Source organism: Pelobates fuscus, chromosome 7 (assembly GCF_036172605.1).
Source record: "Pelobates fuscus isolate aPelFus1 chromosome 7, aPelFus1.pri, whole genome shotgun sequence".
In the NCBI taxonomy this organism is placed as follows: Eukaryota; Metazoa; Chordata; class Amphibia; order Anura; family Pelobatidae; genus Pelobates; species Pelobates fuscus.
The window spans coordinates 19,023,199-19,050,285 of NC_086323.1; the positions used below are offsets into that span (position 1 = coordinate 19,023,199).

Here is a 27,087-nt window from a genome sequence, read left to right on the forward strand (position 1 = left end):
ACATTTGGGACTTTATTGCACTAGGAGCTCTCCCTGTTTATCTCCTTTCCAGATTCCCTATTTGTGGATTTAAAAAAGTATGCAAGTATATGTTATATGTTATACTGTTGGTTGTGTGTATCACACCACCACTGATTGCTGTTTTAGACACACCTAGATTGCACCCAGGTTTGGGACACGCTTGCTAAATACTATTATAATCACTTAAGGTTTCTTTTAAACAAATTTTCTTACAGGATATCATATCCACAGAGAGAGTTTTTTAATACTGCGCACCAACTCTTTTTTTTTTTTTTTTAATCTTTTCTAAATCTCATTACCAAGATTTTATGTTGGTTGCTGCAGTTGTCATAACCTAACCTATAATTTAAATTGCATTGCATACAATTGTGCGCCATCTTGTTTATATACATATATAGACAGGCCCGGACTGGCCATCGGGCACACCGGGGAAATGTGCCGAGGCCGGCAGGGGAGGTCACAGGATCTCCCCTGCCGGTCTATGCAGGGCAGGCACTATCCAAGCACCGGCCCTGCTGTGTGCCTTTATGGGCCGGTAGGGAGATCAAAGATCTCCCTCACCGGCCCACTTGGGCAGACATACGGCTGGGGAGGGAGGGAGAGGACCCGGCGGAGCTCTATCTTGCAGCTCTGCCGGGTTCCTCTCGCAAGATCTGGAGCATTGCCACGGCAACAACCGTAACTCGCGAGAGTGAACTCTAGCCCGCAGGCTAGAGTTCACTCACCACTGGACCACCAGGGATGGTGTCGGAGTGCGAGTTCCGGTCCCCCCCCTCTGTCTCCCAGGTACCACTGTGCTGGTCCCCCCTCTCACACACACACACACAATCCCTTCTAACATTCACACACAGCACCATCACACCCATCACACACATACTGCACTCCCTCACACACATACTGCACTCCCTCACACACATACTGCACTCCCTCACACACATACTGCACTCCCTCACACACATACTGCACTCCCTCACACACATACTGCACTCCCTCACACACATACTGCACTCCCTCACACACATACTGCACTCCCTCACACACATACTGCACTCCCTCACACACATACTGCACTCCTAAACACATTACGTTCCAGACACACACACGATCCCTTACCCAACTCTAGATCATATACACACACACACACACACTAGATCTCCTATACACATTCTGGGTCTTTCAAACACACACTAGACTCCTGTATACATACACACACACACACACACACTGCACCCCTTATAAACACACTAGATTCATTGTAAACAAACACATACTACACCCCTAAACACACACTCTACATTTACATACATACATATATATACACACATATATTATACACACACACACTACATCCCATATTTTATTATATATATATATATATATACATACACATACATATACACATACACACACACACACACACACACACACACACTCTTACAGCCCTTAGCCACATATGCATTACAACAAAAACACAACACAATACCACACCACAATCAGCTCACTCTACACACACGCAATCCCACAAGCAGGCTCCAAACACATGCACAATACTTTTTCCTGGCCCTTTTGTCTCCTGCTATGCATTTATAGAGACACCAGAGACAAGTTTCAAGGAAACACAGTGCAAGCATGTTATTAAATTTGCTTGCGCTGTGCAGAACAAATACAGCAGGGATTTTTTAGCAGAGCTCTGCGCATGGTCTGCCCTGGAAGAGCATTGAACCAACATGCTCACTTTGAGAGGAAGTGTTTGTCATTGGTGATTTCGTATTCACTATTCATTGTGTTTGTACATTTATTACACTTTTTATGTTTTAGCTGGTTTTATTTTAATATTTTCATATGTTCCTGGAGCAAAACTTTTTTTTTTTTTTTTTTTTAAATTACCCAATAAGGAAATTTTGGATACTACTCCTTGAAGAATCTACCCAACATTATATCCCTGGTGGGGATATATGCACGTCTTTCATTGAGGTTATATTTCAAGCAAGCTCACAAAAGCTGCAGTTCTTGTCCACAGCCTTTGCAAGTCCTCCCCTTCTATCCCCTCCCAGACTTTGTGTCTGTCCAATCACAAACTTCCCAATGCAGCTCAATGAGAAAGTCTTTGCAAGGCAGGAGCTCTAAGCAATTGCTGCCTCTTGAGTTCAAATAATTAGCAAATAAGCTAACCAAACCAGGAAGAAATATAAGCTGTTGTCTGATTAACAGGCAGGGGGGTATAGCAAGGTAAATTAATAAAAGTGCCTATTTCTATTGAAATCTTACATTGTAAAATGGAAAAAAAAGTGCTTTAAACAGAATAAGCTGCATAGTGTCGACATGATTATACATGGCTATGTATTAGTAGGGCACAGGTCTTTTTAGCTAATGGATTAGCCATTGCAGTTTTCTACAATGGGTGAAGAAGACATACAAGCAAATTTAAAAATGCAACAATTAGTTAGAACTATAAAAGTTAGTTCACAAACCACCAAGAATAGAGGAGAGGATGAGATTATTGAAGACTAATCCAAAAAACAACATGAGAAATTAAATCATAGGCCTTCATAAACAAATTAGTTTTCAAGGATATCTAAAGGATTGCAAAGTAAGGGGACAACTAAAAGACCAGGGGGTACAGTCTTAGAAAAGTATTTTAGGTTAGAGTTGGAGTGGTAGGTGAGAATAGAATTCAGGCAGAAGCCTTCATCGCAGAGGTTGGACAGGAGAAGGTATTCCAGGTAATTAGAAAGGTGTTATTTATTGTAGAACTGTTATGGAGAGCTTTATAAACTGGGGCTAGGATTTTAAACTGAACCTTAAACAAAGAGATGGACAAAGGGCGATACTCGATGATCCATTTACAATCTCTATGGAGTGCTGTTCTGGTCATTAGTTTTTCAGGATCTCTTTACCTTGTCATTGAAAGGAAGAGGTGGTACTGTTGGGTCCAGCTTGAACATCTCATCACAAAGAACAGCCTTCATGCACAGAACCAGGCTGTCCACATCTCTGGCCATGGGTCCAACACAGAGCAAAACTGAAAACACGAATGGTGAAACGATGGCTTTTACTAAATCAGGCTGACATTTGTTTGATTAACAAGTATTAATGTCAACATCGCAAAACAAATCAGTAACTTTGAAACTGAAACTGTAGTAAACTATGACAAGATGTCTTAAGGTTTTTGTTTTTAATAGAGAACTGGTGTGAATTGAGAAGGGAAATGCTAGATTAGGGCAAAAATAAGTGAAATTCACACATACGTATACATACACACACACACACACATCTTGAAATCTCTATAACATGTAGTAAGTTTACATTGAAGAATTACGATCTAAGCCTCAGCAGGTTCTCAATTGGGAAAGCGGCATTGCCACTAATTAATATGTGGAGTCTTTTTCAAGCAATGGAAACCATCGAAAATAATTGTGAGGAACCAGGTTAAGTACTTGCACAGATGTTATGGATTCATTTTTATTATCTTTTTGTTTTCAAGAATGCAGGACTATGAGGTCTGTTTTTACCTGCAGGGCTGTCCTTACCATAAGTGGCACAGGTGAGTGTAAAATAAACACTAAGGGAAGGGTTTTAAAAGGCACTGGCAGGGGGTACAAGAGACCACAAAAGGTGGATTCAATACAAAAGAAAAAAAAAGGGAGGGGGAGTGTGGGGGGGGGGGGGGTACAGAAAAGGATGGGTTGAGAGAGACAGGCAAAAACATTTTTTTATTTTTTTTTTAAAGGGGAGAGGCGGCCCCCATTGTAGCCAAATATCATCGCACTGACCATGATTACCCGTTTCATGAACACCCTTGGCACATTTAACTAAAACAATTGATTGTAAACTGAAGTTATCATTGGTAATAGCTATACCAGATTAGCTTGAGTCACCTGATCGGAGGCCGTCAATGCAGGGACGAATACCAAGAGTACTGGAAAATAAGAAATAAAGATTCTGTCAACAATAAAATCTTTTGGTATTGTTCAAGGCTAGTTGTCACAAAAAAAAAAAAACACAAACAATACAGATGACATAGCAATGCACAACACATATGTAAGTACATGGGTAAGTTTATTTTATTTTATGAAGGAATAAAACTCCAACTTACGAGCGTGGGACACATTACAATGTAATTACGTAATAAATGTTTAATATTTGAATACTTTCAAATAAATAATTCAATAAATCTAGGTAAACAATGCAACACCAAGAAAAATATAGAAATCCCAAATGAAAAGCATAAATCGACTGTTACATTAATTTCCATAATATTTTTATAATGTATATTTATGAAAACTCTGCATTAATATAAAGTGCCCAATCTCTTTACATTGTACAGATTCTGTTTAAGGATCTGAACTGTCATTCTCTTCTAGCACCAGAAGGTGGCGCAAAGCACTAATGGATCTCTGCTTAATGTTTTTTTTTTTTTGTTTTTTTACTACAGGTGACACAATGTAACGATGTGAGGAGACTGCTCGGAGATCAAATTGTTATGGTAGAATTTGCCATTTTTACAGGTCATGCAATTGTCAAGACTCAATACCTCAAACTCGAATTACTACCAGTGGTGATGGGAGTTGAAGTTAACAAATATTTGAGTTATCTATACAAGTTTGTGCAAAATGTATTTTCTCTTTCTGTGCCCTCTACAAATAAATATATACACACACACTTTCTTCTATGGGAGAGATATTGTATGTGTGTATGTTTCATATATATTACAAGGGGTATATTTAGAGATAAATCTTATGTGCCTTTACACGAGGGATAAAAGGCAGAATGCCTGAAGTTGTGGGAGGGGTTTGTTGCCGGCCTATATGTACCCCCTCCTCCCAACGTTCGTCCTACATTTCGGAAACGTAGGAAGAACGGTAGGAGGGGGTATATATGGGCCGGCAACAAACCCCTCCCACAACTTCAGGCATTCTGATAGAGAGATATAGACTTTCATCAGTATGAAAAGTCCTATGATGGACTGAAACGTCGATTTGCTGTAACTAGTGATGTCGCGAACATAACATTTTCGGTTCGCGAATGGCGAACGCGAACTTCCGCAAACGTTCCGCGAACCGGCGAACCGCCATAGACTTCAATGGGCAGGCCAATTTTAAAACCCACAGGGACTCTTTCTGGCCACAATAGTGATGGAAAAGTTGTTTCAAGGGGACTAACATCTGGACTGTGGCATGCCGGAGGAGGATCCATGGCAAAACTCCCATGGAAAATTACACAGTTGATGCAGAGTCTGGTTTTAATCCATAAAGGGCATAAATCACCTAACATTCCTAAATCACAATGGATATGGATTGACACCTGACATATGACATATTGACACCTTGACATATGGATTGACACCTATCCTAATGATCCCTGATACACACTGACACAGAGCAGAATAGGGACTGTTCCCCATACATAGGGTCACTTGGCAGACATGGATTGACACCTATCCTAATGATCCCTGATACACACTGACACAGAGCAGAATAGGGACTGTTCCCCCTACATAGGGTCACTTGGCAGATATGGATTGACACCTGTCCTCAGAGACTCTGATACACAATGACAGAGCAGAATAGGGAATATTCACTAAATGCCAAACATTGTTATACAGGGGAATATTCAGTAAATAAGGATAAGGGGGGGGGCTACTGTCCTCCCCCCCGGCCCCCACTCCTGCGCGATAGGTGGGGGCCATAAATCACAATGGGGGGGACCTTCTGTCCTCCCGCCCGCCCCCACCCATGAGCGGTGGGTGGGGGCCATAAAATAATGAGGGGGGTGACCTACTGTATGATGTTGTATCAATCAGGTAGTGTAAAGGTTACGCTCGCTTCACAGTGACAGACCAAACTCCCCATTTAACGCACAGCAAACAACCGCAAACTCCCCATTTGCACAAGGTTGGATACCAAGCTAGCCATGTCCGTTCCTTGTCCTCACTGATGTCATTGAAGGTCTCTTCCTCCACCCAGCCACGTACAACACCAAGGGTCCCCGAAAGGTGACAACAAGCCCCCTGGGACGCCTGCTGTGTTTGGTCTTCCACCTCCTCAAAGCCACCTTCCTCCTCTGACTCCTCTTCTTCAGACTCCTCTCTCCGCGTTGCCTCTCTCTGCATTATTATAAGGTGTGTTAAGTAGTACTATTCTTATCAGTTTAATCCCTGTTACAAGTAGAGGACTATTTCCTTGTTTCGCCAAACCCCTTCAAAGATGGAAAAAGCGGTATGAGTGGAAGAAACGAGGAAATGTGGTCAGGTGGTGGTGCCAGCCCCACCGAGGGCTTGTACCCAGGTATGCTAATAAACTGAAAAAAAGAAAACATTTCCCAAGAAAGAGATCTAAAACTGGCATAGGAAAAGGTTAGACAACTATAATAAAGTGATACCTACAAATCCTAGTGAGCATAGGTGTATAATAGAGGGAGAAAGGGAAAGCAGAGTAATGTTTCCTAATACCGTGGTTAGTACCCTTTGTTAAAGTAAATTGAGTAATGGACAAAAGTCTTTATTGTATCATTTATAAATAACAAAGGGTTACTATACTCATTCCCCTATAGTGGCTAATTGTGTAATAATGGTAATACTATTACCTATTATATAATAATGCCAGGGGCAAGGAAATTCCCTCTAAATAGATGGGTATAGGCAGAGAGTATGGAGACCGGAGTGATGCTGTCATAAAAAGTGTCAATAAGGTGATATAAAGTTAAATGTATCACAGACACACAGCCACCCTTTCTCTTAGCTAGTTTCCAGAAATTTTGGATAGGTAGAAGGGCTATAAAGACTCAGAGAGGTCTAAGAATAATCCTATAAACTAGCCCTAATCTCCTTAAACACCTTCAAGGGTGTTCTAAGCTAAAGCTCAATCTAAACGTTTAGATGACTGCCTGATTTCCCATCACAGATGCTGGCTAGGAATAACACTGCGCAAGACAAAGAGTGGGTCTAAGTGCCCATAGTGCAGTAAAGTGTCCCTAGTGAAGTGAAAAAGAGAAGAACGAGCTGGCACCCAAGAGAATAACGAGCTGGCGCCCTATCAGGGGACGTTTATATGGCATCGATTTTAGGAACCGGGAGATGGAAAAAGAAGCTTGGTCGGTCCTCCTACTTCAAATTTGGGGCACTGCACGTGCAATCTAATGTGCCACCAGATAGGAATAGTAATACTTAACACACCACTCCTATCAGTTTAATCCCTGTTATGTGCCTTTTTTTTGGTTTGGTTTTTGAAGCCACAGTGCAGCACCAGAGGCCCGAAAAATTAGGCATGTACACATGCCTGAAAAATTAGGTATTGTTGCAGCCGCTGCTGTAGCAGCGGCCAGAAAAATTGATGTTTGTTTCCCAGGCAGAAAGTGCCCTAAAACATTGCGGCTCGAACCCTAGTTAGTGGCGGATAAGTCACGCAAGTCAACCGGCATTCAGAGCTAAAATACAGCAGCGTGTGGACCATTTTTAGCCCAAGGCAGCTCATCTCATCAGGCCTTTTTTAGTCGAATGTATCACCCAGTGTCAGTCCCTTCGGGATCCATCCCTCATTCATCTTAATAAAGGTGAGGTAATCTAGACTTTTTTGACCTAGGCGACTTCTCTTCTCCGTGACAATACCTCCTGCTGCACTGAAGGTCCTTTCTGACAGGACACTTGAAGCGGGGCAGGCCAGAAGTTCTATCACAAATTGGGATAGCTCAGGCCACAGGTCAAGCCTGCACACCCAGTAGTCAAGGTGTTCATCGCTCCTCAGAGTGTCGATATCTGCAGTTAAGGCGAGGTAGTCTGCTACCTGTCGGTCGAGTCGTTCTCTGAGGGTGGATCCCGAAGGGCTGTGGTGATGCGTAGGACTTAAAAAGCTCTGCATGTCCTCCATCAACAACACGTCTTTAAAGCGTCCTGTCCTTGCCGGCGTGGTCATGGGAGGAGGAGAATTACTTTCACCTCTTCCCCTGTTAGATTCCCGTTGTGCTGTGACATCACCCTTATACGCTGTGTAAAGCATACTTTTTAATTTATTTTGCAAATGCTGCATCGTTTCCGACTTGTTGTAATTTGGTAACATTTCAGCCACTTTCTGCTTATACCGGGGGTCTAGTAGCGTGGACACCCAGTACAGGTCGTTCTCCTTCAGCCTTTTTATACAAGGGTCCCTCAACAGGCACGACAGCATGAAAGACCCCATTTGCACAAGGTTGGATGCCGAGCTACTCATTTCCCGTTCCTCCTCCTCAGTGATCTCAATGAGGGTATGTTCTTCCCCCCAGCCATGTACAACACCACGGGTACTAGATAGGTGACAACGAGCACCCTGGGATGCCTGTTGTGGTTGGTCTTCCTCCTCCTCCTCGAAGCCACATTCCTCCTCTGACTCCTCTTCCTCACAATCCTCTTCCAGCGTTGCCGCAGGTCCAGCAAGCGATGACCACAACTCTTCCTCTTCACGCTCATCTACGGCCTGATCCAGCACTCTTCGCAGGGCACGCTCCAGGAAGAAAACAAATGGTATGATGTCGCTGATGGTGCCTTCGGTGCGACTGTCTAGGTTTGTCACCTCCTCAAAAGGACGCATGAGCCTACAGGCATTGCGCATGAGCGTCCAGTAACGTGGCAAAAAAAATCCCAGCACCCCGGTCATACAAATATTCATTAACGGCTTTTTCTTGTTGGAGCAGGCGGTCGAACATTAAGAGTGTTGAATTCCAACGTGTCGGGCTGTCGCAAATCAAGCGCCTCACTGGCATGTTTTTTCGCCGCTGGATATCTGCAAAGTGCGCCATGGCCGTGTAGGAATGCCTGAAATGGCCACACACCTTCCTGGCCTGCTTCAGGACGTCCTGTAAGCCTGTGTACACACATATACACACAGCAAGGCCCTCCACCTCTCTGTTACTGTATGTCCAGTTGTCTGGTTACAATTACATGTGTTAGTCCCCCCCATTGTACAGTGCTACGGAATCTGATGGCGCTATAGAAATTATGTTATATATATATATATATATACACACACGTTCAATTTCTTTTGTAATTATAGGTAGAAAGAGGGGTGACAAATCATGGCTTGGGGAGCATATTCTTGGCCAGGCCTATGACACAAAAAAAAAAGCCAAATACTTGTATCTTGTTTCTGGAATACAATAAACAGTCTTCCCTGGTGTCAACCCATTCAGAGAGCAGTGCTTGTTCCAACGCAGTTGTGTTGCATTCTTTATGTATCAATCTTATTCCCATTTGACCGTGTTCCTTACTACCACTTGCTCTAGTCTTTTTGCTGATCCTGAGCCACCTGCATTGACTTTTGGAACATCTACAACTGATACTGGGCAGTCTTAAAGAGACACTATAGTCACCAGAACAACGGCAGCTTATTGAATTTGTTTTGGTGAGTAGAATCATTCCCTTCAGGCCTTTTGCAGTAAACACTGTATTTTCAGAGGAAATGCAGTGTTTACATTACAGGGATACCTCCACTGGCCACTCCTCAGATGGCTACTTCCTGGGAAAGTGCTGCACAGTGTGACTAACATTCAGTGTCTTCGCTGAACTTTCCTCAAAGAGTAAATTGATTCAATGCATCTCAATGAGGAGATGCTGATTGGCCAGGGCTGTGTTTGAATCACGCTGGCTCTGCACCTGATCTGTCTTCTTGACAGTCTCAGCCAGGGCCGGACTGGGGATTCCAAAGCAGCCCTGGAAAAAAAAAATAATCTATGCCAGCCCCATAAGTCATTGTGCCATATATTGTCGCATGTAATATGTAAGGCTATGTCTTGCCACCCTAGATGATTGTGATATATATTGCTTTTTCCCCAATATAAGATATTGGTCCTTTCAGAGTAAAATTTTTAATTATACAGTAAGCATACTCACATGCAGACACAGACAATCTCACTGACACAAGCTGATGGATACACAGCCTCATAGACAAACAATCTCATTGATATACATAAGGTCATTGACATAAAAACACAAGCTCACTCAGTAGCAGACACACACACACACAAACAAGCAAGCCCACTCACTAACAGGTGCGCACACACACACACACACACACAGCTTAATGTAGTGGTTCTGGTGTCTATAGCCTGTCCCTGCAGGCTTTTCAATATAAACACTGACTTTTTAGAGAAAAGGCAGTGTTTACATTGCTTCCTAGTGACAGACACGCAGACAGTCACTAGAGGTGCTTCCTGTGTCAGTGCGGATTGGCTGAGATCATCAAGCTTGATGATCTCAGCCATAGAGGCAGGGCCAGTCGAGGGGAGACCAGCACGACGTGGGGGAAAAAAAAAGGGTGAGTAAAAACACACATACACACACCATGACAGACACACACCATGACACAGACAGACCGTGACACACACACACACCGTGACACAGACAGAAACACACACACCATGACAGACAGACACACCATGACACAGACAGACACACACCTTAAAAAAGACACACACCCCATAACAGACAGACCGTGACACAAACACACACACAGACACACATTACATGACACAGACAGACACACACACAACGACACAGAGAGACCGTGACACAGACAGACACACATTACATGACACAGACAGACACACACACGCCATGACAAACACACACACACCACATGACACAGACAGACAGTGACACAGACAGACACACACACCATGACACAGACAGACACACACACACCATGACACAGACAGACACACACACACACACACCATGACACAGAGACACACACACCATGACACAGAGACACACACACCATGACACAGAGACACACACACCATGACACAGAGACACACACACACACACACCGTGACACAGAGGCACACACCATGACACAGACACACCATGACACAGACAGACACACGCACAACATGACACAGACAGACACACACACAACATGACACAGACAGACCGTGACACAGGCAGACACACACACACACACACCATGACACAGACAGACACAGACACACACACCATGACACAGACAGACACAGACACACACACCATGACACAGACAGACACACACACCATGACACAGACAGACACACACACCATGACACAGACACACACACCATGACACAGACAGACACACACACACACCGTGACACAGAGACACACACACACCGTGACACAGAGACACACACCGTGACACAGAGACACACACCGTGACACAGAGAGACAAACACACCATGACACAGACACACACACACACCATGACACAGACACACACACACACACCATAACAGACACTCACACAACATCACACAGACACACACACCATGACAGACAGAGACACACACACACAACACAGACAGACACACAATGACACAGACAGACACACAATGACACAGACAGACACACAATGACACAGACACACACACAATGACACAGACAGACACACAATGACACAGACACACACACAATGACACAGACAGACACACCATGACACAGACACACACACACTCACACTGACACACATAATTTCTACCTGTGTGCTGGCGGCCGCATGGGGAGCTCAGTCTGATGGTGGCCGCATGGGGGAGCTGGCTCTTCTGGCGGCCGCAGGGGGAGCTGGCTCTTCTGTCTCTGCTCCCCCGCTCCAGCGCGCCGCTTAATGAGACTGGGGCCGGAATATGACATCATATTCCGGCCCCGGACTCTTTCAAGTGCGCGAGGGCGGGGGAGCAGAGACAGAACAGCCAGCTCCCCTGCGGCTGCCAGAAGGGATCCCCCAGCCAGCGGCCGCCAGAAGGGCACCCTCTGCGGCCGCAGGTGAGCCAACTGCCTGCCCGGCCCCAGGTGCCGACGGCCCACAGGGAAATTTCTCGGTATCCCAGAGGGCCAGTCCTGCCCTGATCTCAGCCAATCTTATGGGAAAGCGTTGTGATGGTCTTAGAAGCGGTTTTGGCATGAACACCATATCTGAATATTTCAGCCAGGGTCACATAGTATTCAGTGGTTCGGTCTACAGGAACGTGCAGTTGCCCAGCAGTTACTAGTTCGATCCTCAACCGAACACTGATGAATATGTAGATATAAAGAGGGTTTATAAAAGGGGTGTATTCAATTTTGTTTAGCTCCACAGTGTGATTCAGTTTGTCATTTTTTCTACTGCTAAACAAAGTAATAAACTTTAAGAAAAAAATACAAATAAATAAAAGTTGACAAAAAGTGAAGTATACCTTAGTCTGTTTGGTGTTGGTTTAAACCCGGTTATTCCACAGAAGCTGGATGGCAAACGAATACTTCCACCAAGATCCGTGCCAAATCCCAAGACGGACCCTCCTCCTCCAATCAGTGCTCCCTCACCACCCGTAGAGCCAGCGGAGCCCTTCGATTGGTTGTGTGGATTGCAGGTTAACCCATATATTGGGTTGCTGCTCTCATAGCTGTTTGAAGAACATTATGTTAGTAATAAAGGGAAAATAAAGAGTTGTCAAAGTAATGCAAAGTGAAATAAAGTTCACTCCAAAAACTTTGCGGTTAATGGTTCTCAAAGTCTTACACCAAGCTGGAATGCCCTAATCCAAATCAAATTGTTTTCATAGAAGATAAGTCTAAAGTATAGTTTGTACAGGAATAAGGTTATAAACCTACATTTCGCTGAAAGCTGGTCAAGATCAGCCATCACTGCCATAGAGCAGTAGTGCGTGAAATGTAGTTTTACCACTTGCCTACAGTGAATGTTGTATGATGTTTTTCCAACACGACCTTAGATCTGATTAAGTTCTGTCACTTACATTGGAGTCTACAAAATCTGGATGCCAGCGATTGAATATAACCGGTAACTGTCTGTTAAGTTAAAGCACCTGAGCAGTAATATATATTCCTGATAAAATGCAGACTTTGTCTTCTGCACGTACGGAACAGTCAGAACCCCCGATATTGTATTCACCATATTAAAGTCTGTGGTACATTAGTCTTGGCAAACACAATCGCGCCTTGTTTCTTCAAAACTTTAACAAGGACACTGTCCTCAGTCTCAAGCTCATCAATGTATTGCGCCAGGCCGCATGTGGAGGGATGTCCCTGGAAATCCACAGAAAAGGTTGTATTAGCGAGAATATATTGCAAATATATATATACACACACACACACACACACACACACAGTATGTGCCTTTTCTCCTCCCCCTGTTTAATTGTTTCCCCAGCAGTGCATTGTCCCATTGTTCCAGGTACACTTCCAGACCAGTTAAAATAGGCTGCTACGTCACTCTGTTAAATCTCCCATGCGGTCCCCAGACCTGGTTAAAGTCTGTCCCCACCCTTCCTTGTAATCACAGTGTTTCAATGCACACTACGTGTAATGTCATTAAGTTTTGTAATGTAATTGGTTGCAGTCCCAAGTCCATTCTGCTATTGGTTGACTTGGGCTCACTGTGCTGTTTCGGTGGGGTTTGCGGTGGAGGATCTGAAGGGGAAATTTGTGTTCCACTGTAACCCTAATGTATGTTAGCGGTATAAGTAGATGTGCCATTTTTAATAAAGCTCAGTTTTTCACCCTATGGTATATCTCTAGTATTTGGTGGGAAGGGGTGATATGGTTATAATTACTGCGTTATAGGAGAGAGAAAGTCTCTAGATCTAGAGTCAGTGCGGCCTGGTCTTGGGAAGAGGTCCCCAAGTCAAACTACAACAACTTGTCTGAAGCTCTCCAGGAGTTCCCGGTGCAGAAAAGAAGCTGAGTTGGTGGAGGTACTGTCCAAGTACAGGAGCTCCGTAACAGACAGACATACAGACTTTGTTAATAATGCAAGTTTAAATGTTCTCCTAAAACAATGTTTAGTGTTAAAACTTCACAGAGGAAATTGCATCAAGCTAGCCTACTTGGAAAAATGACAACAAATAAAATGTAAAAAGAGTGTGGAATAAGAAGATAATTCTTCTGTGAGTGATGTAGAACTATAGAGTTAGGTGGGGATTTGGAGAGATCATTCCACCAGACTCCTTTCAGGCTGTTCCCATGCTTGCTCACAATATAAACACCAGCTTGGAGAGTCGTTACAAACTGCAGATTGTCCGCATTTGGGCAGATCTGGGGATTGTGTAAATTCCCGAACTATGAGCCCCCCCAAAAAAATCTATATATATAAAAAAAATAAAAAAAAATAAAAATATTATTGACTGATGGCCAGGGCGCAGTCACTAAATGTTTTTATTCACAGATCAAGTGAGAATTAACCAGTAGAAGGAGAAAAAGGCAAAGAAGTAAAATCTATATTTAAATATTTAACATATAAATATTAGATTTTTTTCTTATGGTTTCTCCTTCTATCGGTTACTTTCTCACTTGATCTGTGAACCCAATGGTGGGAAAATGAAAATGTATTTTTAGTACACAGATTGCCTTATTTTAATTTGGTTTGTCTGATTTGATTTCCAGATCCTTTGGAAATTAAGTTTGGATTAGCCAAATTGCCATATGGACACATTTTGTCAGTCCCAAAGTTGTTGTTTTTTTGAAGAAATTAGTTTCACTAAAAAAAAAAAAAAGTTCCCCACTGTGCACAAGTCTGGATGTTACCGTGTATGCATGTCAAACGTTTTTATTTTCCTAACCAAACTTTAGATTTATATAATCTTTCTTTTCAGGGGTACTTTTTGTCTTCAAAGGCAAAACATGTATTCAATGCCTCCAACAGCACTTCGAGCTGTAGTATCTAAATACAATTAGTTATCCACAATCATACCTTATAACCAATGTGTTCTTTTATAGAGATGGGCACACCATACAATGGACCTTTTGTTTTTATCCTTTTTAACTCCTCGATTTGAGCTTCACAATCGGTGAGAAAAACAGTCACGCAATTGAGATCTTTGTCCAATTCTAGAGCCTATAGGAGAGAATGCAAGAAACTGCGGTCAAATTAAATATCTTATGGTAACATTGGCTTCTGGAAGCATTACTAGACGTTCCATCTGACTACTAACACTATGCTTTCTAAAATAAACGCATTGTAGCTGGCATCAGCACTCATCCTTCTATATCTCTCTAGTCAAATGGAACGACTGGCAAAGCTAGAGTTAAATCATTTGCTTGTGTTGTGGCTTTTCTGTACAGGGACACCCGGGTCACTAATTTGTTTTGCAGTTAACCCTTCCAATTCCATTGTTGGAGACAGCGGCGTACAGACAATCCATGGGGCCCCGGTGCGAAACTGATCTGTGGGCTACCCCCTCCCCTCATCAGCGCTGGATTAAGGTAAGTGGCTAAAGGTGTTTTAACCCTGTCAGCCCCGTGGGAGAGGGGCCGCGAGAGGCGGGACCTTTAATGGACCACTCTAGTGTCATACCAACATTTATTCCTAAACCTAATGTCCTAGGGTTGGTGTATAGATCCCCAGCACACCCCTTTAGATTAGAGTGATAAAGGGATTTTACTCACTGCTTCTCCCTTGCCAGTGTTGACAGGGCTAGCCCCGCCTCCAGGGCTATTCAATCATGATAATCTCAGCCAATCCAATGCTTCCTATAGAAAAGCATTGGGAGGCTATTGCGCATGTGCAGCAAATCAGCATCTCCCCAAAGAGACGCATTGAATTGATGTATCTCTGGAGAGCATTTAAAATCTCCATGTGGAGCACTGAGATTGGAAGCGCCTCTGGTGGCAGTCTGAGTGACGGCCACTAGACGTGCTGTTAGGCACTAATGTAAACACTGCTTTTTCTATGAAAAGGCAGTGTTTACACTGAAATACCTGCGGGGACATGAACCATAACCACTACATTAATCTACAGTGGTTCTGATGGCTAAAATGTCCCTTTAAGACCAAACTAGCCAAAATTGAATCATTGTCAAGTTAGAGAATGTTTCCAGTTCACCTTTTATGTCCTTAAATTTGAAATGCACTTTGAAGTCTCATTTTAGTGGATAAACCGATTAGTGGGGACACAGGAAGCAGGAGGAGTCAATCTTAGAATGTTCAAGAAAACACAGCACCTTGTTAACATAGGAGTACAGAACGCTTTCCACGGGAACAGATCCATCGTGCAATTCCTTTACAAGTTCAGGCAAAGACATGTTTAGAATTCTTCTACAATCTGCTCCGGAACCCTATATATTTAAAAAAAAACAAAAAAAAAAAAAAAACATCTCCAAATCATTTGTTTTCAGTCCGGCCATTTTGCATTTGAAATACACTTTGTTTTCCAGACAATTCTCATTTAAGGGAATAACACGGTTTATTCTGGTCTTACCAATAATTTTCAGCACGAATCAGTTCCCATAAGCCTCTGATGGCCAGCTGATGTTTAGGAGATATTTTGACAGTTTCAGTCATACAGATATACAATAGAATAAGCCATTGTGCAGCTCCTCTTGAGCTCTGCAGATTGGCCCCACAAATTTTGGCTTTTCCCCCCCACTCATGAACGATTGTAATGTATGTGATAATATTGAGGCTCCGTCACAGAAATCTGTGGATATCCTCTGCACATCACAGGGGGAGGGGGGGAAACTGTCCAGTGACCACAGAGTATAATAAAATATAACTTTTAATAGCTACCAAAATCTAAAAGGAACTAGAGAATCATCTAGTTCACAATGAACAAACAAATAGAAATAAAGAGAGAGAATATATGAATATAGAGGTGATAATAGTCACAATACCCTCTAAAGTTTCTCTATCTAACTAAATTGAACCTCCTGTTGGTAAATTTTATAACATGACAGGAGGCTTCGTATTTGCTTAAGTCTCTCTTTACTAGAACTCCACAGCAGCACAGAAAAACAACCAATCAGAAAAAAAGTTAGGTACTATAAAACTCCCCTCCCCATGCTTCATTTCCTCTTTCTTTGCTGCTCCGCATCAGTACAGGTCAGAGTACCACTGCCTCCTGCTTATAGTGGGTGGCTTTGGGATTTATTTTGATTTATTGGGATTTATTTTATCTTAATATATTTACTTATTTGTTATGCTGTTCTTAGTTAATATTTGGCTTCATATGTTTTCTTCTTCTATATATTTATGTTATATATTTTTTGTGTTTAGTTATATATTTGTGATATATATTTACTTCTTCCTGATTATGTAGTTTATGTGTATTGTACTTAGATATTTCGATTATGTTTAAAATCCTTCCTTTGAATTGTTGCTTCCCCTGTCTCTTTGGGGAGACCTTTCCTTTTTCTGTAGGGGGTTTGAGGGGTTTCTTGGGGATTCCTTCCAATGTCCTTCCACCCCCTCCCCTCGCTACCCCACTCTCTTTCTCCCGCCTTTACTATCCGTGGGCTGCTTGCACTGTGTCGGGGTTTCAGGAGACTAGCCTCTGACTGTTTCCTGATTTTCCCTGAACCCCTGTCTATCTTCCGGCAGCCGAGGTACTCGCGGTCGGACGCGAGTATCCGGCGACCGCTCCGCTCTCCCATGTGGCCACCCCGCGCGCCACGTGGCCGCCACCGCACTCAGCTCCCTCTCAGAGCCGCGGGCAGCCAACCGGGTGGAGGAGAGTGCACCTACCCGCGGCCCCTCCTCCGTTCCACGGTGGTCGGTTCTCGGGTTTGTCGCCCTGCTGGCCGGTGGATTGCTCTCAGGTTTGCCTTCGCTTGCTCAAATATGAATATGGTTTTTATTTCAATGTATTAAGCGGACTGTAGTTGGCTCCGTAAGCATACAGGTTGCACTGACTATTCTATTCCTATGCAACATCTGCCACGTGTCAATGCTGATTTGAACACAGATCAGCTTACATAGTCTCCCCCTATCTGACAGAGTCTGCAAACCACACGAGGCATTCTTAGTTATGATGGGATACGTTTACTGTGACTGCCATTCCACATTATTACTTGTATTCCTATCTTTTATGTTCTAATAGTCCACATATTTTATATGCGTTGTGTGATAAAATATATAGCTCATCCTTTTGCCTTTTAGATGGCAGACTTCATCTAGACTGCGGTGTGTCTTGCTGACAAGGGTTTATCACAGATTACTGTGGGTTCTTTGCCGACAGTGTATTTCACAGATTGCTGTTGTTTTTCTGTCAGAGTATATCACAGATTTAGTTTACACTTTTACTGTGTGCTCTACTGACAGTGTATATCACAGCTTTAGTTTTACTGCCAGTGTGCTTCGAGATTTAGTTTTCCTGACAGTGTATACCACAGACTGCTGTGAGATTTACTGACATGTGAGTTTTGCTGAGAGTTTTACGGACAGTGCATATTGCTGTCTACTGTGCTTTCTCTATCAGGGTATATCACAGATTTCTGTGAGTTACAGGTTTATATGATCTCAGTTATACAGGCTCTGTACAGGGTGTATACAGTGCCAGTTAGCTCTAGGATTCACATCCTTCTCAGTATATATTTTTTCTGCTCCTGCTATAAGGCCTCAGAGGGGACTACCCTGGGATGCATTATCTGTCCATGGCGTATATATAAGCTACAGACCTGGCTCTGACTCTAACTGGTATGAGAGACCAGTCTGCGCTGATACCGTGCAATTTTATCGGGTCATTGGGGGAATTCATTGAGGGCTATGGTTTAGCCCTACTCCTGGAAGAGTCCATGGTTTCAATAACCTTCTGGCGGTATGATGATGGTATCTATATAATGCTGAGAAATTTCAAACAGATCTGTGTGAACATGTGCATACCTATTCACAGTTCAAGGACAGTATCGCTCAGAGTATCTTACATTCATGGACGTGATAGTCACTGGAACAACTCCCCCTTGTACCCAATACAGATGGAATACCACTATTTGCCTGCTGGGCATTTAGGGACTGCCAGTCCCGGTTCAAGTTACTCACGCAGCATTACGCTGTCAAAAAGGATTGATTGTGTAAGGGTCCTATGTCACAAGATGCCCTGTGGATCTACAATTTTTAGGGACCTCTACCCGAACTCAGAGGTCCTCGTTACTCATTCGATACCCTCTGTAAAGCGCTATGGAATTGGAAGGCGCTATATATAAATACATGTTATTAATAATATTATGGTATCACACAACCCATTGATTGGCCTGCTATGTCTGTGCCCCATTGATTGGCCTGCTATGTCTGTTCCCCATTGATTGTCCTGCTATGTCTGTGCCCCATTGATTGTCCTGCTATGTCTGTGCCCATAAGAATGGCCTGCTATGTCTGTGCCCATAAGAATGGCCTGCTATGTCTGTGCCCATAAGAATGGCCTGCTATGTCTGTGCCCATAAGAATGGCCTGCTATGTCTGTGCCCATAAGAATGGCCTGCTATGTCTGTGCTCATAAGAACGGCCTGCTATGTCTGTGCCCATAAGAACGGCCTGCTATGTCTGTGCCCATAAGAACGGCCTGCTATGTCTGTGCCCATAAGAACGGCCTACTATGTCTGTGCCCATAAGAACGGCCTGCTATGTCTGTGCCCATAAGAACGGCCTGCTAGGTCTGTGCCCATTAAAACAGCCTGCTATGTCTGTGCCCATTAAAACAGCCTGCTATGTCTGTGCCCATTAAAACAGCCTGCTATGTCTGTGCCCATTAAAACAGCCTGCTATGCCTGTGCCCATTAAAACAGCCTGCTATGCCTGTGCCCATTAAAACAGCCTGCTATGCCTGTGCCCCATCGAATAGCCTGATATGTTGGTGCCTACTTGAATGGCCTGCTATGTATGTGACTATTTGCTTGGCTACCTTTCTGTGTCCATTCGTTTGGTCTGCTGGGCCTGTGCCCTACTGATGGGCCTACACTATTGGTACCGATCCCCTTTTGGCCGCCGGCCTGGGGTAATTTCACTGAGGATAACCCTGAGCCCACCAGTGACATGGAGATAGGCAGGTGTCCAGACAAACACCATTGCCATAGTGTTCAAGAGGACACAAGTATACGGCCATCTGAATATGGTGGGATGGGTGAAGGCCCTAAACCTCAGGCCTGGAGGGCTAAGTTTCTTATGAAGACCCCAGACACATCCACATTTTCCTCCAAACCGGTGACGGCGCATCTCCAAGGAGAACTTCGCACAGGCAAGGAACGGTACACAGACTCCTACAGGAGAAAGCGGTGTTTTCCTTGTCCTTACCAGCTACTCCGTATCTGCCTCCCGGAATCCCTATAGGTTCGGTAGTTTTTCCTGTGTTAGGTTGGCTCCTGGCCCTGCCCAGTGGGACTTACTTTTCTTACCTTCCGGCCTGCTGTTTGCCTTCTATCCGAGGTAGAATTGGTATTTTCTCTTATCTACATTAATTGTTGCTTTTTAGTTTTTTCATGACTTCCTTTTTCTTTTCGCTCGGGTTGTCGTGAGGCCAGACTTGACCTCCTCCGACCTCCCGGGCACTCGTGGATTGCGGAGAACGTCTCCAGCTTTCCTCAGACTACCAACGGTCTAACTGGACCCCGCGCGCGCGCACGGGATCCGGATAGTCAGTTGATAGTTTTCCATCGTTGTTTCAGAAGATTGCCCTCAGTCTTATGCTGACATTATATTGGTGCGCCCTACAGTTTGGTCACCCTTAATCTCTAGGGACTCTAGTTGGCACCACAGGAGGGTGCGGCCCTCCATCACCTCGATCCGAGTATGTTCCTTTTCAGGAACGGAGGGCGAACCCTCTCATACAGAACCGGATACTGATTTGTTGTTAGGGGGCACAGCCCTCACTCGTCCTCAACCAGATACTGGGCTGGATACAGAGGACAGGTTGGGAGGACCCTTTCTCACAGAGAGAACCGGTCACGGAAGTAGACACACACTAACATGTAAGTGACCCTAGGTCAATGATACAAATTATCTAAATAATAAGAGGGAGATACATCCACATAGTAACAGATAAATAGTAACAATAGCGGAGTTCGAAAGTAAAGAAAAATGTAGAGACAGAGAGAGTCAAGAGAAGTAGCCCAGGACGGGGTTAACCTGGTGCTGCAGATAAGCGTGTAGCTGGCTAAGCGAAAACAATCCCTGCTGCAGACAAATAAACAAAATTCGTCAGGATAAAGCAAGTAATAAGGCTGGAAAATCCCTCGACTAGATACAATCTAGACTGAATCGTTATGTCTGCCTCTCTAAGAACGCTGGTCTGAAGCTATAGATAGCCTGAATACCGGACCCAAGTAAAGTCTGCAACTAATAGAGACAAATACATTTTAAGTTCTAAACTAGTATCAGGATCAAGGAGCTAGCTAATATAACTTGCTGACGGTCAAAGAAAAAAACTACACGTGTTAGCCAGCTACACGCTTATCTGCAGCACCAGGTTAACCCCGTCCTGGGCTACTTCTCTTGACTCTCTGTCTCTACATTTGTCTTTACTTTCGAACTCCGCTATTGTTACTATTTATCTGTTACTATGTGGATGTATCTCCCTCTTATTATTTAGATACTTTGTATCATTGACCTAGGGTCACCTACATAGTCAATTTACCGACAGGAGGTTCGATTTAGTTAGATAGAGAAACTTTAGAGGGTATTGTGACTATTATCACCTCTATATTCATATATTCTCTCTCTTTATTTCTATTTGTTTGTTCATTGTGAACTAGATGATTCTCTAGTTCCTTTTATATTTCGGTAGCTATTAAAAGTTATATTTTATGGGGCGTGGTCTGAGGTGGGAGCGAGCTGGACGTGTCCGTGTGAGCTCCGCCGGGACCACTGGATCAACGGCTAACAGAAGCGGCATTCCGTGACCTATTGCGGATCAAACTGAAGGGAGACCCGAGATGGAAAAGCGGGCCCCTAAGAAGCCGACCAAAAAGCAGGCTGAGCAGGGAGCGACGGTGGCAGATCTCTTTGCGGCCTCCCGCGCCATGAGGAACACCCAAGATGGCGGACGGGAAAGCCTTGGAGGGCCGCGATCTCCTTCCAGCCCGGCATCCAGCGGGACTTCGGGATCCCAAGAGCCTGACGCCAAACAGATACTGGCTACCTTGGCGGAGGTAAGATCATACCTAGCGACAGAGATAGCTAGGAATACCGCCGAAGTTAAGGCGGAGATACAGGCACTCGGCAATAGAACAGCAGTGCTAGAGCAAAGAGTGGAGTCCACAGTGGAAGCTCACAATGCAGCCGCTGCGCAAATTAACCTGTTGACATCCAGGTTAGCGGTGGCTGAATATGCGCTAGAAGATTTGGGCAACCGCTCGCGTAGGAACAATATCAGACTGCGGGGTTTGCCAGAGAGAGAGGGGGAAGGCTCCCTGATTGAGGTGGTACTCGCCATATTTCAACCATTGCTACCAAACATACCGGAAAACCTCTGGCATGTTGAGAGGGCTCATAGGGCTCTCAGGGTCAGACGGCCAAATGATACCAGACCCAGGGATATCATCATCAAATTTCAGTTTTTTCAAACAAAGGAAGCTTTGATGAGATATGGAAGGGAAAACCAAATCAAGTATAAAGGAGCTGAATTGGCCCTATTTCAGGACCTGACACCAGACACCCTGAGACAGAGGAGGGAATGGAGGCCTATAACTGAATTGCTCCAACAGCACTCTATTAAATACGCGTGGGGCCATCCGTTCCGCCTGATGGCCTTTAAGGATGGGCGCTCTAAGATCCTACACCCTGGGGGCGATCCGGCGGCATTCCTGCACGACCTAGGGGTACAAGACACAGGCGACATTGCAGTGCCTGGAGCTGCGACAGCGACGGTACATCCCCTCCCTCGAGAATGGTACACGGCGGGTGAGTGAGGTCCGCGGGGGGCTCCCTTACGTTCCTTTTCTGATGCCAGCCCCTTGAAGAAGTGCCCCATTGGGGACGGCTTGTGGGGGGTATTTTGCATCCTGTTTTTTTTGGGAGGGGGTCTTTTTTCTGCGGGCACTTACATCTATTTTAATTTAAAGGTTTTTGTACCCGTCAGGAGCGAGTGATTTTTGCTCGGCCTGGGGTTGATATCCGGGGGGGGGCTCCATTGTGTTTTGGGGAGGGTTAGGGCTTCTCCTTCTGGAAAGGCGTGGGATTATATACTCATATTGGGGACATGATTCTGACGCATCTGCAAGGCGGCGCCCAGCATACAATCGAGGCACGGTGTGGTTGCCAGCTCATGGGTTAACGTTTTTGCTATTGTTGTGAGGTCTGGACTTTGATTTTTAATATGTCCGGCGGGAGCGGGGTGGACGGTGGGGTAGGCACCGACGGAGGGGTTATTTGTATTTGTACTATGCACACCTATTGTTCGGTTATAGGCAAGTTTAAACAGTTTTTAGTTTTTTCTTCGTACCCCCCTCTATGTATTTATGCTTCCTCTTTCACTCTCGAGTACCCACAACCAGGTATTAGATGCGGCCACATGTTGGGCTGCATAGAGGTGGATAGTTGAAATACACCAAGACCAATTTTTGGCACCCGTATGCTCCACTCCGGCTGACTCGGGGAGCTAGGGATGAGAGGGGTCCCCAACAATTGAGGCAAAGGGCATACTGCTTGTTCTTTCCGGGGGAGGGGGGACGTCGGTTTAGGCCTTATTTCTTCCCGCCTCCGGCTCACGCTCCATTAGCTATGGGATATCCCCAGGGCTATAGCCCATATTTAGTCGCACGAACCCTGGTTACCCCGGTCGGGCCTATATAAATGTCTTCCCATTTGATTTAAATAACACGCAAGGCAAGCTCTTTCCACCCATAGGATGCAGGGAGCAGCGAGGGGATCACAGGGCGAGAGTAAAGCCGAGTTGCAAGGGATGCCCGAGAGGGAGTACGGGTATGACACCCAAGGGGAGCCTGGGGTGGGGCACCCTACCTAGGTGAATGTATTAGTAATGACCGCCACCAATCGTTTCTATTCGGCTGCGGTTTTAATTATTTTTAGGTTGGTCTGAATCCCTGGCCCTGTTGAGCCTTTTAGGATCACTGGAGGGACAGGGACTCATACCCCACAAGAGCCTGGCTTTAGATAAGACCAGGCATTTACTGTACATAATATGTTTTCTACTTACTGTTCTTTTTCTTTCCTCTTTCTTTTGTCCCCTCTCTATCCCTTCTTATACCTTCCCTTACCCAGCCCTGGAGGGTGACGTTGGGGGAATACACCTTAGGAACGGCCGGAACATAACTGGTGAGACTTCAATGACAGGAGCAGCGCTTACTATGCAAGCTAGATCGCGCCGGCGAAAATTATCTATTCCTACCGAGAGAAAGTTAGACGAAATACATTTAGTGCGCAGGCTTCACAATGGGTTTTATCATAGCGATTCACACGGGATAGACCCATGCCGGTGAAGATATTGTCCATGAATGTTAAAGGTCTTAATGCACCCAAAAAAAGGCGCCTCATGTTTAGGGATCTCAACCGTTTGAACCCCGATATAGCTTTCCTGCAGGAGACACACATTCAGGCCTCGGCGAAATTTGCACTCAGAGACCGTACGTACCGAACCACGTATGAGTCGAGAGCGCTCAATAAGAGGAATGGCGTTGCAATCCTGGTACACCACAGATGCCCGCTTAATGTTACTAGAGTACATGCGGACTCGGGGGGCCGCTTTGTGCTCCTGTCAGGAACCCTGTACTCCCATAGCATACATATTATTAATCTTTATGGCCCCAATGACCCCTCCAAGGAGTTTTGGGCGGAATTGACACTGATGATTAACACTCTACCACATGGCATGATAATAGTAGGAGGCGATTTCAATGCAGCGCCATGCCCGGCAAGAGATAGGGGATCAGGTAAAGGTATTCCTAGATCGCATAATAGGGGCGGACAGGACAAATTATTACATATCTTCATGCAGGACACAGGCTTAGTAGATATCTGGAGGGCGCAACACCCGGACGACAACGATTTTACATTCTACTCTGCACCCCATGATACTTACTCGAGAATTGACTTGTTTTTGGTTAATACTCACTCAGTGCCCAAAGTATCGATATCGACTGTAGGATCCATAACCTGGTCTGATCACGCTGACATTTCCATAACATTAGATAAACTAAGTGCTATGTCCCCATGGTCATGGAAATTGAACACTTCTTTGCTGCGTGATCCGGCAATAGTTGAGGAGGTTAGGAGGGAATTGCTTGACTACTTCGCTAGAGAAACTGGCACGGATTTATCAAAGGTGACGGTGTGGTCGGCTCATAAAACGGTGATCAGGGGCGTTTTGATTCGTGCAGCAACGCTGAAGAAAAAACGCAAAACCCAACTGCTATCTTCCCTTCTGGAGTCCTTGCGTGAGGCCGAACTGAAACATAAGATCGACGCTACACCTGCTAACTTGCAGGTGGTGCGGGAACTGAGAGCTTCGATTAAAGGAACGATGATAGACGAAACAGCACGGGCTATCGTAAGATCTAAACGGACCTATTTTGAAAAGGGCAACAAGATGGATACCCTACTGGCGAGAACGTTACGGCCACGACAGCATCGACCCCACATTACTAAAATCAGAGATGCCTTAGGTCAATACCGCACAGACCCCACAGATATAGCTACAGTATTTACGGAATTCTTCGCTAAACTATACAACCACTCCACAACAGACCCCGCCAGAATCAGCGACGAAAGGGACAAGATACAAGCCTTCCTTGCCGGGCTGGATTTACCAAAACTAAATGGGGCGGAAGTGGAGTCCTTGAGGAAACCGATTACAGAGGGGGAAGTAGAAGTGGCAATCTATACTCTGAAAAGTAATAAGGCTCCGGGACCGGATGGATTCGATGGCTCTTATTATAAAACCTTTAGGGAAGAACTGGTTCCACACCTGGTTGATTGGCTTAACGAATTATTAGATGGAGGAACGCCTGATAGGGATATGTCACTAGCAGACATCGTTTTACTGCCGAAACCAGGCAGAGATTTGTCGACCCCAGAAAACTTTCGCCCGATTTCCCTTATCAATCACGACTCAAAAATACTAGCGAAGATCCTGGCTACCAGGATAAATCTGATCCTACCTCGGCTGATTCACCCTGACCAGGTGGGGTTTATTCCAACTAGACAACTATTCGAGAATACTCGACGTAACGTGGACCTCATATGGAGACAAACCACGAGGAAGATACCGACGATATTACTATCGTTGGATGCCGAAAAGGCTTTCGACAGGGTTCAATGGCCTTACTTATTTACAATGCTGGATCACCTTGGATTCCCGGCTCAGTTCACGACTGCGGTTCGAGCAATGTATACCAACGTCAGAGCCCAAATCCGCATTTCGGGTGCAAAGATAAAACCGTTTGGTCTTAGCAATGGCACGAGACAAGGATGCCCATTGTCGCCCTTATTATTCGCCCTGTCTTTAGAGCCGCTCCTTCAGGCAATACGCGCAGCCCCGAATATCAAAGGGGTAGATGTCGGAGGGAAACGATACGTGGTGTCGGCATTTGCCGACGACGTGTTACTGACGCTAACTGAACCGAGGCGATCTATGGCGGCACTGGCAGACGTTTTGGGAAAATTTGGAGAATTGGCCGGATACAAGGTGAATATGGATAAATCCAGTGTGTTACCCATAGGGATGCCGGAGCTGGACACAGACTACATAGGGAGAACCTACAAGTTAAGAATATCGAGAGATCACATAAAATATCTAGGCATACGATTGACAGCGGATCCATCTAAATTATTCCAACAGAATTACACTCCGCTGATTAAGACCTTGATGACGGATATGGAGAAATGGATGGAAAAGGCAATTTCTTGGATCGGCAGGATACACTCCGTAAAGATGAATGTGCTACCCAGAATATTGTTTTTGTTCCAGGCACTTCCGATAAGGGTATCCAGATCAGACCTAGGACCGCTACAGCAAGCCATAGGCAAATTTATATGGCAAAACAGGAAACACAGGGTATCACGCAACATTCTTTATCGAGCTAAGGGCAGAGGAGGACTTGGCCTTCCACATTTACACTTTTATTACATTGCCGCCCAACTGGCACAGGTGGCGCTGTGGCACTCCCCGCCTGAGGAAAGAAGATGGGTTGACCTGGAAGCATCCCTTATGGGGATGGATATGCCTCAGTTCTATATGTGGACCCCGAAGGAGCACAGACCGGACATAACAGTGACTTGTCCAGCGATCTCTAACTCGCTGAAAATATGGGACACGGCTGCACCTAAGTATGGCTTGGCGTCCTTCCCCTCACCGATGACCCCTCTATTGAGGAACAAAGCATTCTTACCAGGGATGTCGGCCCGGGAGTTTAGAG

At 44.9% G+C, this 27,087-nt stretch overlaps 1 protein-coding gene across 1 annotated transcript in view; it reads right to left on the bottom strand.

The window, feature by feature from the left end:
- Positions 1-27,087, bottom strand: part of LOC134568981 (vitamin D3 hydroxylase-associated protein-like) — a 69,127-nt gene that overhangs the window by 31,616 nt on the left and 10,424 nt on the right. The window contains exons 3-8 of the mRNA XM_063427747.1: positions 15,952-16,065; positions 14,703-14,846; positions 12,906-13,039; positions 12,193-12,399; positions 3,900-3,940; positions 2,919-3,043 (exon numbers count right to left, since the gene is read on the bottom strand). Coding sequence (XP_063283817.1) covers positions 2,919-3,043; positions 3,900-3,940; positions 12,193-12,399; positions 12,906-13,039; positions 14,703-14,846; positions 15,952-16,065 — 765 coding nt within the window. The remainder of the gene's footprint in view (positions 1-2,918; positions 3,044-3,899; positions 3,941-12,192; positions 12,400-12,905; positions 13,040-14,702; positions 14,847-15,951; positions 16,066-27,087) is intronic.